Source organism: Cucumis melo, chromosome 1 (assembly GCF_025177605.1).
Source record: "Cucumis melo cultivar AY chromosome 1, USDA_Cmelo_AY_1.0, whole genome shotgun sequence".
In the NCBI taxonomy this organism is placed as follows: domain Eukaryota; kingdom Viridiplantae; phylum Streptophyta; class Magnoliopsida; order Cucurbitales; family Cucurbitaceae; genus Cucumis; species Cucumis melo.
Window position 1 is genome coordinate 25,165,167 of NC_066857.1, and position 16,793 is coordinate 25,181,959.

The 16,793-nt window shown below is 31.6% G+C and overlaps 1 protein-coding gene and 1 non-coding gene across 2 annotated transcripts; one reads left to right on the plus strand and one right to left on the minus strand.

The window, feature by feature from the left end:
• Positions 1-2,876: 2,876 nt before the first annotated feature.
• On the plus strand, positions 2,877-6,171 carry LOC103497549 (pentatricopeptide repeat-containing protein At5g48730, chloroplastic). The gene is made up of 3 exons (XM_008459787.3): positions 2,877-3,366; positions 4,518-4,924; positions 5,347-6,171. The coding sequence occupies exons 1-3, from the start codon at positions 2,962-2,964 to the stop codon at positions 6,053-6,055; spliced, it is 1,521 nt and encodes a 506-aa protein (XP_008458009.1). The 5' UTR covers positions 2,877-2,961; the 3' UTR covers positions 6,056-6,171.
• A 9,339-nt stretch (positions 6,172-15,510) lies between these two features.
• Positions 15,511-15,706, minus strand: LOC127144320 (U2 spliceosomal RNA). The gene has a single exon (XR_007815973.1). It is a non-coding gene; the product is annotated as a U2 spliceosomal RNA (small nuclear RNA).
• Positions 15,707-16,793: the final 1,087 nt, after the last annotated feature.

Sequence of the window (16,793 nt, forward strand, 5' to 3'; positions counted from 1 at the left end):
AGTATCTGCAAGGAACAAAGGATTATATGCTTACTTACAAGAGATCTTATCATCTTGAGGTGATTGGATATTCAGATTCAAATTTTACCGGATGTGTGGATACAAGAAAGTCCACTTTTGGCTATTTGTTCCTATTAGCTAAAGAAGCAATTTCATGGAAAAGTGCAAAGCAGTCTATTATAATTGCATCCACTAAAGCTGAATTTGTAGCATGCTTTGAGGCTACAGTTCATGGTTTATGGCTATGGAACTTTATCTCAAGACTTGGAATTGTCGACAATATTTCCAAGCCGCTGAGAATTTATTATGATAATTCTACAGCAGTTTTCTTCTAAAAAAAACGACAAGTATTCTAAAGGTGCTAAACATATGGAATTAAAATACTTTGTCGTTAAAGAAGAAGTTCAGAAACAAAGGATATCAATCGAACACATTAGCACCAAACTTATGATTGCGGATCCACTGACTAAAGAATTGCCACCAAAGACGTTCAATGATCACGTTGAACGTATGAGCATCAATAGATATCATTATTGAGATCAAGATTATGTTATTTGACACTTTGAGCTCATTTATTTATTGTTTCTGATTTTATCTTATGGTTCTGTTCTTATGATTAGTATATACATAAATGAATTATGTAAACCAAATAGGACATGGTCTTTGATAAAGACACTTATTGTTGGACCATTATTGATTATCTTTATTATAGATCATGTTAAGAGAAGAACTATTTCAGTGATACGTGGAAGGGAGTATGTTAATGCAATAATGTATGACCACCATGATCCTTTAGTAGTTTCTTTGACTTGACATGATATGTTATGAAATGTAATTTTGCACATTATGTCTACGAACGTAGATGATAAATAATGTCAATGGGCCAAGTGGGAGAATGTTAGATTTATTCTTAAATATAATATTATTATTAATGTGGCCTAATTGCATTATATATTATTTATCTCTTTTGGACTTATTATTTTATTAGGCCCATTAGGTTAAAAGATAATGCCCTAATTTAACACCATGATGGATGGTGTCTATAAATAGAACCTTGGGAATTGGTTTTCTTACTGCCCTGGGGATTAAGTAGTTTACTCTTCCCATCAAGAAACCTAAATTAAGTCTTAAAGGAAGGCAAGTGAGAGAAACACAATTCCTCAAGAAGGTTATCATGGATCAAGGTATGTTGTTCTTTAACTTAATTTAATTTGTAAAATTATCTAGTTCAAAGATCTTGGCACTTATCGTTATATACAATGTTGGGGTTTTATTGTATAATCATGAAACTAAAGTTTACAAGTGTGTCTCAACCTAAATATACAAAGATCATAGGTAGTGTTTTGTATTTAATGAATTATACTAGACCTGATATTACATATGTTGTCAGTAGATTGAGTAGATATACACATAATCCTGATAGATACCATTAGGATGCTTTACGCCATCTATTAAGATATCTTAAAGGGACGTTAAATCACTGTCTGCACTTTAACAAATTTCCTGTCGTACTAGAAGGATATTGTGATGCAAACTGGGTCATAGACAATGATGAGGTTAACTTTACTAGTGGGTATGTATTTTTTTCTCGAGGGTGGAGCAATATCTTAGAAGTCTGCGAAACAGACTTATATAGCTAGATCCACTATGGAATCCGAGTTTATAGCATTAGAGTTGGTAGGACAGGAGGCTGAGTGGATCAAAAGCCTACTAGGAGATGTACCATTATGAGGGGCATTTGTGCCTATGTCCATGCAGTTTGATTCACAGGTTGCCATATGTATTGCCAAGAACAGTGTTTATAATGGAAAAGGTAGACATATTGTCTTAGGCATGCAGTGGTAAAACAACTACTGAAGGAAGGAACTATTTCCTTAGAATTTGTTCGATCTGAGAAGAACCTGGCTGATCCTTTAACCAAAGGACTAATAAGGAAAGTGGTTCTAGATTCCTTAGTGAACATGGGCCTAAAGCTCTTCGGAGATCCATAGCACTTGGTAATTGGGTGGTCTGTTGCGATAAACTTGATGGTGTATATCCCATTGTGTAGACAGTCCTTAAATGGACTTGATGGATGATACAAAAACCTTTGTTGGGTCCCTAGTTGTTGTGGATAATGTTGAAGTCTCCATAGCTCTTTTTGAGTGGTTTGATTTGGCAAACTTGATGGAGCATATAACGTGACAGTAAAGATGGGACCGCCTTCTACGAAAAAGTTTAAAGGTCTCTTTCTAAAGCTCTCACGTCGACCCGAGGTTCATTCTATGTGCATGACCATAAAGGCATAAATCTACATTGCAGAGACAAAAACCGTAACTAGGGATAGAGTGTGTCATAAGGGTCTCAACCAGTGTTACAAGGAGTTCAAGATACAATTCACTCTCTCTAACAAAGTTGTTACCTTACTTCACTACGCATCAATTCAAATCTTCAGATATTGGTGTCTAAGCTTAATATTTCTTCTATGCTCAGAACAAATTCCAATGAAATCTCATTCTTCTTCACCTATCCAGTAACTTTGCTGCTACAATCATTTATAGGGGATTGTTAGAAATGACTTATGGGCTTTGGCCCAAATAGCAAAGTTGAGTATTTTGTCCCACATTGATAATCTTTTAAGTGGGAAGTGGGTATATATTCTTAAACCTTCAAAAGAGATTCTAAACTAAGTTGGTGATGATAGTATATATTCTTTAACTTGGGTAACCACACTTGTGCAAAAGAGGCCTTAACATTATGAAGTCTCTTGTTTAGTTCGTTGATCCATAGTCTCAAATTTCCAACCGTGACCACTCCAAATTTCATTACAAATGTCCGCCAAGCAGTACACATAACCTTATAGAGTAAAATAATTAAAATATTTCAATATTATGTATATATATTTATAGTCATCCGAGATGAGATTCTAATTCCGCCACGGATTTGAAGCGAATGGCCTGAGAATAGCATCAGAGCTCATCCATGGCCGCCAACCCTCTTCCCCCCCCAATCAACCATCGAGACCCTAATAAACGCCTTTTTCTTCGTCGACAACAACCCACCTATCCCAAATTCCAATCTCCCGCCCCCTCCTCCTCCTCCTCTTCTACTACTACTACAGATGGTAAGCTCGTGAAGATAAGTCCTCACGAAGGACGCATGGACGTTGCAAAGCTGAAGGCTAAGGAAGCGGCCGAGAGAAAGGAAGAGGTCAATCGGAAGATTGCTTCTCAGAAAGCCATTTCGGTGATTTTGCGCCGAGAAGCCACGAAGGCCGTCATTGAGAGGAAGAGAGGTCCCAATAATTCTAAGAAACTGCTTCCTCGAACTGTTCTTGAAGCTCTTCATGATCGAATAACGGCCTTACGATGGGAGTCTGCTCTCAAGGTCAGTTACTTTTGGTCTTAGGCTGCCTCTTCCTTCATTTTTGCTTTGCTTCTATTCGTTCGGAAATTTGTTGTCATTTTGGTTGGATAATATTGGACGAAGAAGGTCAAGTGTTTTCTTCCTTCCCCTTTTTGTGATTCTTGTATGATGGGTGAAATGGCTCTATTGGGAATCCTGCAGGTTCCCTTCCTTCACGTTTGAGTTTAATCTAATTTACTTTAAGATTTAGTTATGATTTCATTTCATGGTGCCTAGGTTTTAATATCTTACAGTTTCCTGGATACCAAAATGTTGTAGTATCAGACAGCACCTCCCTAAGATTAGTTGATTAGTTGATTAGTTCAGGTGCCAATAAGCTGGTCGGTCACTCAGTCACGGATATCCAAAAATAAATTGAGATTTAGTTACTCTGGAGCTCTGTTCGATTTGACTGCTTTGAGTGCAAACGAACATCAATTGAAGCTCAGAAGTTGGTTCTTTCTTCATTTAGGAACTAGGAAAGGAAACAATTGTATTTTTTGTTTGAATCAATCAGTACGCAAGTGCAGCACCAAAAGAGAATAAATATGTATGATATTGGTACATGAAGTTGAGATAGGAAGATATTATCTATCGCTTTTGTTGTTGTCTTGTTAAATCAAACATGGAACCTCAAAGGTTAACCATGGGGTAAGAATAAATTTGATTTATAGCAACAATTTGGCATTCACTCGGTAGCTTTGCTTGTGCGTTAGCGATCAACTGGAAAAGGACATGTTGGTATCTTGTCTTTCTGGCGCACATCAGTCTCAGTTGGCCCCCAATGATCTAAAGTTTTGGCTCGTCTTACAAGTTAAATATAGGCTGCTGTTGTAATTTGAGTTTGGTGTCTGTCAGACTCAAAATATAGTGAGATGATGATTGTGTTACAATTGTAAATTTGGATGCATGAGAAAACTTGAAACTGGACTGCAGAAGAGCATTCTATACACTACTGTAAGGCCAGCAACTTATGAAAGATAGCACCATTGAGATTTTATGGATTGTTATATTAGCATACAATGTTAAATTTGATTCATTATTAAGAATAAGAAAAGTTTAAAACTTTGCCAAGAACTACCATGATGAAGCTAATATGTCTTCTTAGTTGTGCAAGTTTCTGTGGATTTCAGGTTTTTGAATTACTACGTGAACAATTGTGGTACAGACCTTATGCTGGGATGTACATTAAGCTAATCGTCATGCTTGGAAAATGTAAGCAACCTGAAAAGGCGTACAAGCTGTTCCAAGAAATGATTGAGGAAGGCTGTGAAGTTAGTCATGAGTCATATACTGCTCTCTTGTCGGCCTATAGTAGGAGTGGTCTTCTTGACAAGGCATTTTCAATCCTCAATGAGATGAAAAACAGTCCCGATTGCCAGCCTGATGTTCACACTTACTCTATCCTTATAAAGTCATGCTTGCAGGTGTTTGCATTCAACAAAGCACAAACTCTACTCTCAGACATGGTGACTCAAGGAATAAAACCGAACACTATTACATATAATACCTTCATTGATGCTTATGGCAAAGCAAAAATGTATTCTGACGTGCCTGCCTTTTGAGAACATAATAAATGATTCATCTGGTTGCCGAGTGAACTATGTTTAGATTTGAAAACTGTAGATGACCATTGACTTCACTTTTTAGATGGAGCTTATATCTTTCGATGCAGCCATAAAACCTACCACAACCAATTATCCTTATTCCTAGCTCCAAAACCAACTGCTAGAAGCTAAGATTGATTGTGACTAGTAGTTGGAGCTAGCATGGGGTGTCTCATTGTGTAGTAGCGGGGTGGGGCTATCAAAACAAAATGGTTTGGTCTTTTAGACAAACTAGAAATCAATTCTCTTTCTATTATTTGCATTCTCCTATCAAACAATTGGCAACCAGATGAATGTGTCTATTACTTCCATTGTAAAAAAGTAATTTCTTTTTATATGTATATATATTCTGCAGGTTCGCTGAAATGGAGTCCATCCTGGTGGAAATGTTGAGCGATGATGGTTGTAAACCCGATGTTTGGACCATGAACTCGACACTCCGGGCCTTTGGCCACAGTGGACAAATAGAGACCATGGAGAAGTGTTATGAAAAGTTCCAGGAAGCTGGAATCCAACCAAATATTCAGACCTTCAACATCCTTCTGGATTCATACGGCAAAGCTGAAAGTTACGAAAAAATGAGTGCTGTGATGGAGTATATGCAGAAGTATCATTACTCATGGACAATTGTAACCTACAACATTGTTATTGACGCATTCGGTAGGGCTGGGAATTTGAAACAGATGGAGCATCTGTTTAGACTTATGAGATCAGAGAGGATCAAACCGAGTTGTGTAACACTTTGTTCACTTGTGAAAGCATACGGGCAAGCAGGAAAATGCGAAAAAATCAACAGTGTACTGAACTTAGTTGAGAATTCTGATATAATGCTGGATACCGTTTTTTACAACTGTCTTGTGGATGCTTACGGGCGAATGGAATGTTTTGCGGAGATGAAGAAGGTGCTCGGAATGATGGAGCAGAGAGGATGCAAACCTGATAAGACTACCTACAGGACTATGGCTAGAGCTTACTCAGATGGGGGAATGGCTAACCATGCCAAGGAGATCCAAGAACTTATTACCACAGCAGAGGCAAGTAAGAGAACTCGACCTGATTTGTGATAATTTTTCATTCCACATTCTTTATATTGGATTTTATGGTTTGCACGTTTTTGTTATTTGTAGTTTCAAATCTTAATTTGATGTAATGATACTAAAAAGGAGGAATACTTGTGCTATATCGACAAAAAAAAAAAAAAAGAACAGAACAATACAGTGGCAGATTGCAGGAGAAAGGAAACGATAGGCAGCGGTGAAGAAAACTTAAAGCGAGGAATATTTCCATTCTTTTTAGGTCAACTACACACTTTTAACTATTCGAATGCCGATCAATACAAAAAAAAAATATGGGCTAACAAAAAAACAGCAAATTTTTTAAAAGGAAATTTTCGTAAACATGACAAACCGTATAACAAAATGAAAAAAATCTAGGTAATCATTTTTTTAAATATTTGAGGTTTATTCTTCCTTTTTATTGTCTTTCTTTATCTTATTTTTCCTATTTCAAATTTTTAGAGGACATGCTTATATACTAAATATAGAAGATCCTGACAAAAACGTTATTTGATCGTAGCCAAATCTAAATAATGTTTTTAAGATTTTTTGTACACATCATCTAGATTTGATATAACATAGTTTAGATCTTGGTTTAATCAATTTCGTTTAACTTTTTTTTACACGATAGTTCAAATTAAATAATTTTTCTTTAATTGGTACATGTTTAGGTTTAATTATTTTTAGTATGTTTTTTAAAAGATTCCTTAAAAAAAACTAATGACCTTGAAAAAACTAAAATCGTTTCAAATTGATTTAACTTTTTCCTCATCCAATCAAAGAGAGTTGTAGGAAATTAACTGGACAAATTTAGTTATCTTCCTCTATAACTTACTAAGTCAATCAAATATAAATACACAATAATATTACTAAACATATATTATTGAAATTTGTAATTGAAATTTGTAACTGGATATGTGTGAGGAATCGAGAGGAATTGAGTTTTTATTGAAATTCGTAGATTGAGATGCACAAATTTGCATAGTCATAAGGATTAAATATAGAATCTTTAACAAATTTAGTTGATAACAAATTTGTTCAAATAAATTTAAAGAATGTATATATCATATAAATATAAAATTATGAAAGATAGAGGAAAGTTTTCATAAATATACAAATAACCAAAATATTACCGGTTCGTGTAACGAACTGAACAAATCCATGAATATGGTCATTTTTTAAAATATTTTAGATTTTTCCTTTCTTTTCATCGTCTTCATTCTCTTCGTGTTTTGCAATTTTTTTTATTTCCGTCTTTTTTTTTTTTCAATTTTTTCCAAACTGTTATTTGGTTTAAGATCGTGTACCAAATAAAAAAAATCTAACTTTTTATTTTTTTTAAATGTTATTTGGTTGTTGGAGATCATGTTCTAAATATAAAACATCTTGAAAAAAAATGTCGTTTAGATTTTGGATGGTCAAATCTAAACAATCGTGTACCAAAAACGTCGTTGAATATAAACGATCATATGCCAAATAATCTTAAAAAAAACGTATAAATTTGAATATAAACGATCAGATACCCAAATCTACACGATCGTGTAACCAAATTTAAACAATCATGTAACAAAAGAATCTTGAAAAAAATCGTTTAGCCAAATCTAAATGATCGTGTATAAAAAATCTAAATGATCGTGTACAGTGAATCTTGAAGAAAAAACCCGTTTAGATTTGGTCAAATCTAAATGATCAAATCTAAATGCAAATCTAAACGATCTTGTAACCAAATTAAACTATCATGTACAAAGAATCTTGAAAAAAAATCGTTTAGAATTGCCTACTCAAATATAAACGATCATGTACCAAACAATAGCTAGTACCAAATATATTACGTGCGTTGTTGATGGGGGCATTTTTTGTATTTTTCATTGTAAGTTTGTGGGTTTTTTCCGTTTTCAAAATTATTCTATGTAGTGTAAATATTTTGTCGCTTTGTTATATTTTTTAAAAGATCCCAAAGATATATCATATTAGAAAGAAAAGATTTTACCAACTAAAACTCAATTTTAAAAAAGAGAGAAAAAATTATAATAAAATAGTTGCAATCCTCCCAAATGTATTTTAGGATTAGGAGTTTTTTCGAAAATAGAAAATTTTGATGAACTATCTGCACCTCAAAGAACAAAACTACAAAAAAAAAATTTGCTACACTTGATTTTTCGATAAAGTGTTCTATTTTTTATAACCCCTTATGAGTATTGTAACGTCCAAAAAATAAGGTAATTTTTAATTTTTTTAATTATCTTGGAATAATTATTGAGGTGTTAATTGGAGATAATTTGAGATATTATTGGAAATTGTTTGATTTTATAGAAATTAGAATTAATTAGATATAATATTTAATTAGTTATTTGAAATTTGGAACTTTTTTGAAAGATTTGATTTAAGTAGAATGTTATTGGTTGTTTCAAGTTGGTGAGATTATGTGTAATTATATATATATATAATTAATTAAGTTATAAAGTTAAGGATAATTATATTATAAAGATAATATAATCATTTTAAGAAAATATACATTATGTTGGGAAGATAAAGTTGGATGTGATTGAGTAGAGAGAAGTATTTGACATTACTTTTTGGTGAAGAGAAAAAGAAGATAAAAAGGAGATTTGATTCGTATTAAATAAAGAAAGAGAAAGTATGAGATTTGTTTTCGAAAAAGAATAAGGAAAAAGAAAAGAAAATTAATAATAATTATATTATTATTATTTTCCTTATATAAGCCTCGTGAAGCGTGCAAGTAACTATTTATCTTCTTTATCCTCAAGAAACCCTAGTCGCTAATCAGGATTCGCTATCCGTCGATTTCTTTCTCCGCTTGTCTTTGTCGTTACTCGTTGATCAGTTCACCGCGAAGTCGTTCGTTCAAGTCGTCGTTGAAGCCGAGAGCTGTCGTATTCGTCAAAAAACGTCTTCGTCTCCATCGCGCTTCGATTCTCTGATCGTTCCCATCAAGTCAACCCATCTGTCCTTCTTCGTCGCCACCTCTGTTCAGTCGTCAGATCGCTCCACCGTCGATCGAGTCATTGAAGTGTTGGTCGAGCTAAGTCTTCGCCGCATCCAAGCCCCATCAGCAACCCAAGCCACGTCTTGTAGTCTGAACCGCACGCGAGCCTCCCATTGGTTGTCCGAGCTGTGTGCCTCTAGCCGATCCATTTCCTCTAAGTCGCACACCCCAGCCGAGTTCCCCCATCTTGCAACTCGCCAAGTCATTTTCCCCTCTTTTCACCTATTTTGGAATGTTTTGGGTAAGTTTTAATGAGTTTTTTATAATACTTATGATATATTAATTTTGGAACCGAAAGAAATTAATTTTGGATTTTAAGATGGAATTTCATTTGAGTTGGAGTATAACTTTATGAAGGCTTGGTTAGAATTTATTGGAGGAACTAAGAGTTTGATTTTTCCCAATTAAGGTTGAATTGGAATTCAACCTCAATTTGAGTTAGTTGAATTAAATGGATTTTTGGATCTTTAAGCAACTGCTAAGTTATTGAACTTAGTTATTTTTCCCCTTACTGTTTAGGATTGATTCTTGGAAAGTCTGACCGTTGCTCTTAGGAATAATATAATTAAGTTAATCTAAGTAAGGGATTCTCCTATTAGACCTTCGTAATGAAGTTAAGAGTTTGCATGTGATTTTCCTATTATGCATTGATGTAACTAAAATGCATAATGTATTGATGATGTATGTTGATGATTGAGTTATGTTAATGATAATGACTGATTATGTTAATGTTGATGCATGAAATATTAATCTCATGTTTAAAAACGTTATGATTAATTTTCAATTCATGTTTATGATGTTATGATGTGCTACATGCTATGAATAGGGTGATTTGTTAACTTTATCTACTAGAGTCGTACCCTCATGGGTGTCCCTCGGGATCACCACCTTTTTATGACTGTATGGTCTGACGGGATTACCAGTTTCATGAGATGTTATGTATATAAGTGGTCCGGCGGAGTCACCTACAGCCAGATTGTCTTAAATGTTCTTTCGAGTTTACCAAAGATCAGTTTTTTCCTAAGTGTTTCTTTGGGTTCACCGAAGACCAGAGATGTTCCTACGAGATCATTAGATTGCGTGTGTTCGGGAACAAGACAGTTTAAGGGTACTTCTTTACAATACTCTAATGGTCGAAAGTTAACAGACACCTAATGTGACTACTAGTAATTCCCTTACTAAGTATATGTTTATAATCACTTTTTCTATGTTTAATCTTTGAGGCAAAGTTAGAGGGAAGCCGACAAATGACAAGAAGTGACCGTGACATGCAACAATAATTCTTAAGATTTATTTATGATTTTAATGAGCATTTGAGATTTTCAATTAAAAGTTAGTGTTGTGTTTTCTCATTTTGTTAAAAATATTTTTATTTAGAGGGGTTGTTACAAGTATCTAAAAATGAAATTATGTGTGGTATAAATTGTTTGCTATAATTCTTAAGATTTTCATTTTTTTTCCCTTCTTTTTTTTTTTTTTTTTTTTTTGACATTTTTTAGAACCATACCTAAAATTTGATATCTATACCAATTTGGTAAAAAATATTTTGATAAGCGAAGAAAGAAGCCCAAGGTAAGTGGGGTTGGATCAAGAAATGGTTAGGTTCATAAATGGGCCACAGCCATGTAAAGAATAGGGGCGACAAGAAGAATAACGAAATCTAAAGTTTACTTTGGATAAATGACAAATTTATTTTTAAATTGTCAAAATAGCAAAACAGTTAATTTCCACTTAATAAATGGGATAACTATACCTTAAATGCCCCTACATACCTTACAATATAGACTCCTAAATACAATAGTAAGAAAAACCACAAATACCCCGTAATTAATACATACTATACACTCCCTTTAATTTTCTAATTTTTCCTCCCAAAAAAATAAACCATCTTCTGTAAAGCTTTCCGGCGTATTTGTTCTTCCGTTTTTTAAAAGCTTTCCGGCGTATTTCCACCGTCGCTTTTCTAACGTAGCTTTCTCTTCCGTTTTTCCACCATCGCTTTCTCTTTCGACACTTTTTCACCATCGATTTCTCTTCCGTCGCTTTTCCACCGTTTGCACGCCCTTCCTTTTTTAATCGGTTTACACCACCCAAAGTATCGGTGGGTTGTTTTGTTTCACACTTCTGTTCCTTCTTCAACCTTTGGATTTTTCCTCTGTTTTCTGCATGTATCGGTAAAAAATACTGAGTTCTCAAAATTTTCTTCAAAATTTTCTTCAAACTTTCTCCGGTTCTAACATTCTTCAAATTTTCGAATGGCTTTCCACCCGCACCGTCGCTTTCCACCTTCTTCTTTTAGTACAAATTTTCGTTTCCCTTAATTTCGGTTGATTGTCTTCCGGTGATTCTTCTATTTTTGTTTCCCTTAATTTCGGTTGGTTGGCAAAATTAAAGATAGATCATATTTTATTTGGCATGATTTTAGGGAGGGTTGGGATTTGATTCTAAACTTAAGTATTTCCATTATATTTGTCATAATTAAATCACATTTTATTTGGCATGATTTTAGGGAGGGTTGGATTTGATTCTAAACTTAGTATTTCCATTATATTTGCCATAATTTTAGGGAATGGTTGGAATTTGAATTTGAATTTTACTTGAGATTTGAAATTTGAATCTTTTAAATGATTTTTCGTTACTTTTTTAATATTTTTGTTAATAGTTAATTATTGCATCATCTTTATCATTATTTTAAGAAGTATTCATTGCATTAAAATTATAGGACGTTAATAGTTAAAGTTTGAATATATAATTATTGAAGGTAAAAATCGAAATAATTAGGGGATATTGAAACCAATTGAATATGTTCAGGGATCTTTGAAAGAATATAACAATTTTTTGATTTAGTTAATAATTATCATAGGTGAGTGTGTTCACAAATACACTGTAATCGAATATGTGATATTTTATTTGATTTTTCTATCTCCTTAAATATACTGTATTTGAATCTGGACAGTTCTCATCCGTTGAGTTTTATTTGATCATTGTCGGGGAATTTCGATATAAGTAACATAATCCAAGACACATCCTTATCATCAACAATCCGAATGAGTTTCGAATTGTTGCAATCTTTCCAGTAAACGGTCAATCTAGAGACAGAAACTTCTGAATTTGGAAAAAGTCTACGTTAGATACAATTTGCAAATTCTTGAAACGAGGATGAAACTGGAACATATACATTAAGGAGGCGATAGTCAATATATTGGCAGGACTCAATCCATCTACCATCGAATACGGTCTTCACTCGTTGTAAAGCCATGGAAAAAATTCAAAGGGAACACGTTTATCGAATAAAGTATTCACTACTAGATTGTATATAGGAGGGATGAATATTAAATTAAATTATTGTTTCATATATTATACGAGTACCTGTTTCATTTGTAGGGATCACGTTTTAATTTGATGTAATGGTCGGATATTACGAAAATATGGTAGACAAGGGCAAAGAAATAAAATGTATATAGCATAATCTTATGAATATAATGTTGGGAAAGCAATATTAGTTATTTTTCTAAAGTAGTTTAGAATATAAATATGTTAAAATTTCAAAAATAATATGCTTTGCTCCGTTCTTCGTTGAAATTTATGTTTTAATGGCCATGAACGTTTCGGTGAAATTTCAAAAAGATTGTCTTTCGGTGAATCTTGTGTTTTGGTTTCGATTAATTCCGGTTTGTTGGCAACATTAAAGATAGATAACAATTTTATGGATATTCCCAATTTTAGGGATAATTCCGGTTTGTGTTTTGGCATGATTTTAGAGATAGTTGGGATTTGAATCTAAACATATGTATTTCCATTATATTTGCCATAATTTTAGGGAATTGTTGGAATTTAAATTTGAATTTTAGAGATTTGAATTTTGAATGTTTTAAATGCTTTTCCGTTAGGTTTTTTAATGTTTTTGTATATGGTTAATTATTGCATCATGTTTATCATTATTTTAGGAAGGAATAATTCATTGCATTAAAATTTTAGAACCTATTCATTTCGTTAATAGCTATTGAAGGAAAAAATCGATAGCTAAAGTTTGAATATATAATTATTGAAAGAAAAAATGGAAATAATTAGGGGATATTGAAATCAATTGAATATGGTTAGGGATCTTTGAAATAATATAAAAATTATTTGATTTGGTTAATAATTATCATAAGTGGGTGTGTTTACAGATGATTACAATGTGATGTTTTGTTTGATTTCCCGGGTTCCTTAAATATACTGTATTTGATTATGGACAGTTCTCATCCGTTGAGGGGCATTTTCGGTCGAAAAAAGTTGAAAATTATTTCAGGCAGTTAGTTTTGTCATAAATAAAAATAAAATAACAGTTTGCTATTTTGACAATTTCCATTCTTATGTTTGCCATTTCCACGGATTTCCCTAAAGAATATTGGTGCGTGATACATTTCTATTATCAACTTAAATGTTTCAAGTCAACCGGTGATGGCAAAAATTTAAAAATAATAAAAATAAAAATAATGATTAAGATAAGAAGTCAACAATTATTTGTATTGGTCGCATCCAGTTTCTTGTAAATAATATTATATAGCATTTGATGCATAGAAAGTCCCGTCTATTGAAATAACATTTTGTAATAAAATTTGTTTCTTTTCTCTTCCTTTTTGTAATAGAAAGTCCCGTCTAGGATATATTTTGTATGTAAATTGTTTTATTTTGATAAAGAAGTAATGAACTTTTAATTTTTGATGAATTTGTAAAATAGTAAAAACTGATAATAATTAACAAATACTTATTGTTGTTAAAGATTTTTTTAAATAGAATTTATGGTAAGAGAGAAATGGTATTAAACGACCCCTAATCCCTAATTAATTAAAAATGTTCTATTTCGAATCAATTTAAGATGCGTTTAGGGAGAACTTGTTTTTTAAAATTTGAAGGAAACAAAAAAGAGCTTCCAAAGAAGTATATTTTGTTTAAAGCAAATAATTTTCACCGAAAGAAACCAATAATAAATATATATATATATATATTACATAAATTGAAGGAAGGATGAAGAAAAGACATTTTAAACTTCGAAAGAAAACAATAATAATATACATTTTATTTCATCTACAAGGTAGGAAGGAGGAAGAATACAGAATCTTTTTTTTAATAATGCATTTTAAAAAAGTAATGTCAAAAATAGGGTGGGAGGCAAAGTATTGACAAAAATAGAGTGATTTTGTGGAAGTCGTGTACCCCGTACACGACTTTGCTAGAAAATCGTAGACGGGGTCCACGACTTCAATGCGTGGACCCCACTCCCTTCTTTTTAATTCAAAGATATTCAATATATATATATATATATATATATTTTATTTAGTATTTAATGTGTGGGTCCCACACGTATTAAATATATATTTATATATTTATCTATTTATTATTTAATACGTGGGTCCCACAAGTTATTTATTTTTAAATTTAAATGTATTATATATTTATGGAACATTTAATATATTTTGGATTTTTAATAAATGCATTAAACTTCTTAAAACAAAATTAAACAAACTCAATCTTTTAAATTTCTATTCCACCAAATTTCGTTATTCGGACTAAGCTAAGCAGATAAAAGATGAAAAATAAGTAAAAACAAGCTTAAAAAAATTAAGACAATAGTATTCTATATATACATCAAATTTATATAAATAAAATCCAACAAAATTTGGGAATATTTTTTTTAATAATACTTCTATTTTTGTCAATAGTTTGCCTCGTACCCTATTTTTGATATTATTTTTTAGGATATTTGAAAAACTAAATCACTAGGATATATTTTGTATGTAAATTGTTTTATTTTGATAAAGAAGTAATGAACTTTTAATTTTTGATGAATTTGTAAAATAGTAAAAACTGATAATAATTAACAAATACTTATTGTTGTTAAAGATTTTTTTAAATAGAATTTATGGTAAGAGAGAAATGGTATTAAACGACCCCTAATCCCTAATTAATTAAAAATGTTCTATTTCGAATCAATTTAAGATGCGTTTAGGGAGAACTTGTTTTTTAAAATTTGAAGGAAACAAAAAAGAGCTTAAAATTTGAAGGAAACAAAAAAGAGCTTCCAAAGAATTGTTTAAAGCAAATAATTTTCACCGAAAGAAACCAATAATAAATATATATATATATATATATTTACATAAATTGAAGGAAGGATGAAGAAAAGACATTTTAAACTTCGAAAGAAAACAATAATAATATACATTTTATTTCATCTACAAAGGTAGGAAGGAGGAAGAATACAAAAGGATTTAAAGCTGTGAAATATTGAAATAATAATACACAATATACATTTTCCCTTTTTTCCTCCTACCCACTGTTACACTAATACACATCGTAAGAAAAATATAATGATAAACAGGGAAGGAGGAAGACAAAAAATTAATTTGAGACTAACAAATTGGACGATAAACAGGGAAGGAGGAAGACAAAAAATTAATTTCAGACTAACAAATTGGAGGGGTGCGCCAGGCCAATGCAGTAGTGCAACGCAAAGGCGACGCTCGAAAGCCCCAATAGCAAGCTATTGTGTTGGGCCTTCCCCCTTTAAAAATAAATTTAATATCATGTGGGCCGATGGCCCACGTATCAGATATTAAACTGATAAGAACAGATACTACACTTGATCTTAGCCAAAAGGCCGAGAAAGGTATGCTTTTTCCCTTCTCATTATTCTCTTTTTATACGCATCTCTTAACCTCCCTCTTCCTCACCCTTTCCGATATGGGACTATCCAATCAATCAATCTATCTCTTTTATTTCCTTCCTTCTCTTTCTTTTAACCTTTTTTTTTATATATATTCTTTCATAATTATTTACTTCAATCTTTCCCAATATCCTTTTCTTTTTCTCTCCACAATTTAAATAAATAATAGTTAAAATAAAATACCATCTAATTTCCAACTTATTCAATGTAACTTAATATACTTTCATGTGCTTACTTTTAGACTTACATCTAATTTTAATAAAATTATCCATTTTAATCTTTTCTTTTTGGTCAATTTGATTAAATACTATTAATTTTCATCCAACAAAATTCTTCTATTCTTCAAAATATGCCTCCTTTATAAGTTTGTAATAAAAATATTATTCTATAATTTTTTAAATTAAAATAATAACCATAAATTAGAAATCATCATCAAATTTAAGATTTATTAAAAAATAAAATTTTAAAAAAATACATAAATTGAAGTTAAATGAGTGTCAAACTATATAAACAATTAGATATTTTAACCAATTGAATAAGTTTCAAAGTTTTAAAATTGAATCAGTTTCAATAACAACGAATCCAAAGTGTGACGTTAGGAGCACAAATTCATACAATTTGTGAAGTTTGACGTTTAATCATCTATATGTATATCTATATATATATGGTCTTTAAACTAAAATTAGTGTCTAATATATCTTTAGATTATTATTTTTGTCATATCCAACATTATTTTAAAAATAAATATATCTTATTATGAGAAAAAATAAAATTTAAAGTTTAATCAAACAGAAAATTAGAATTTATGTCACCAATAAAAAAGTATATTTTGGATATATTTTAAATTTCTTAGATGCAACATAAAAATCAATGAAATAATAGTCGGTTGATCGATTATTAAAATTTTTAAAGGATTCATTATACTCAAAATTAAAAGTTTAGGGAGCGATTGAGGCAAAAACTATGTCGTACTGCAATAATCATCTCTATCTACCATTAATACTATTTAAAATTTCTCAATTAGGTATGTACTT

What these genes read in the sequence shown, in the direction of transcription:
- LOC103497549 (XM_008459787.3), top strand. Translation starts at nt 2,962, where the DNA reads ATGGCCGCCAACCCTCTTCCCCCCCCAATCAACCATCGAGACCCTAAT. An exon ending in GATGGGAGTCTGCTCTCAAG is followed by an intron (nt 3,367 to 4,517) that starts GTCAGTTACTTT and finishes TGTGGATTTCAG; the next exon opens with GTTTTTGAATTACTACGTGA. An exon ending in GCTTATGGCAAAGCAAAAAT is followed by an intron (nt 4,925 to 5,346) that starts GTATTCTGACGT and finishes TATATTCTGCAG; the next exon opens with GTTCGCTGAAATGGAGTCCA.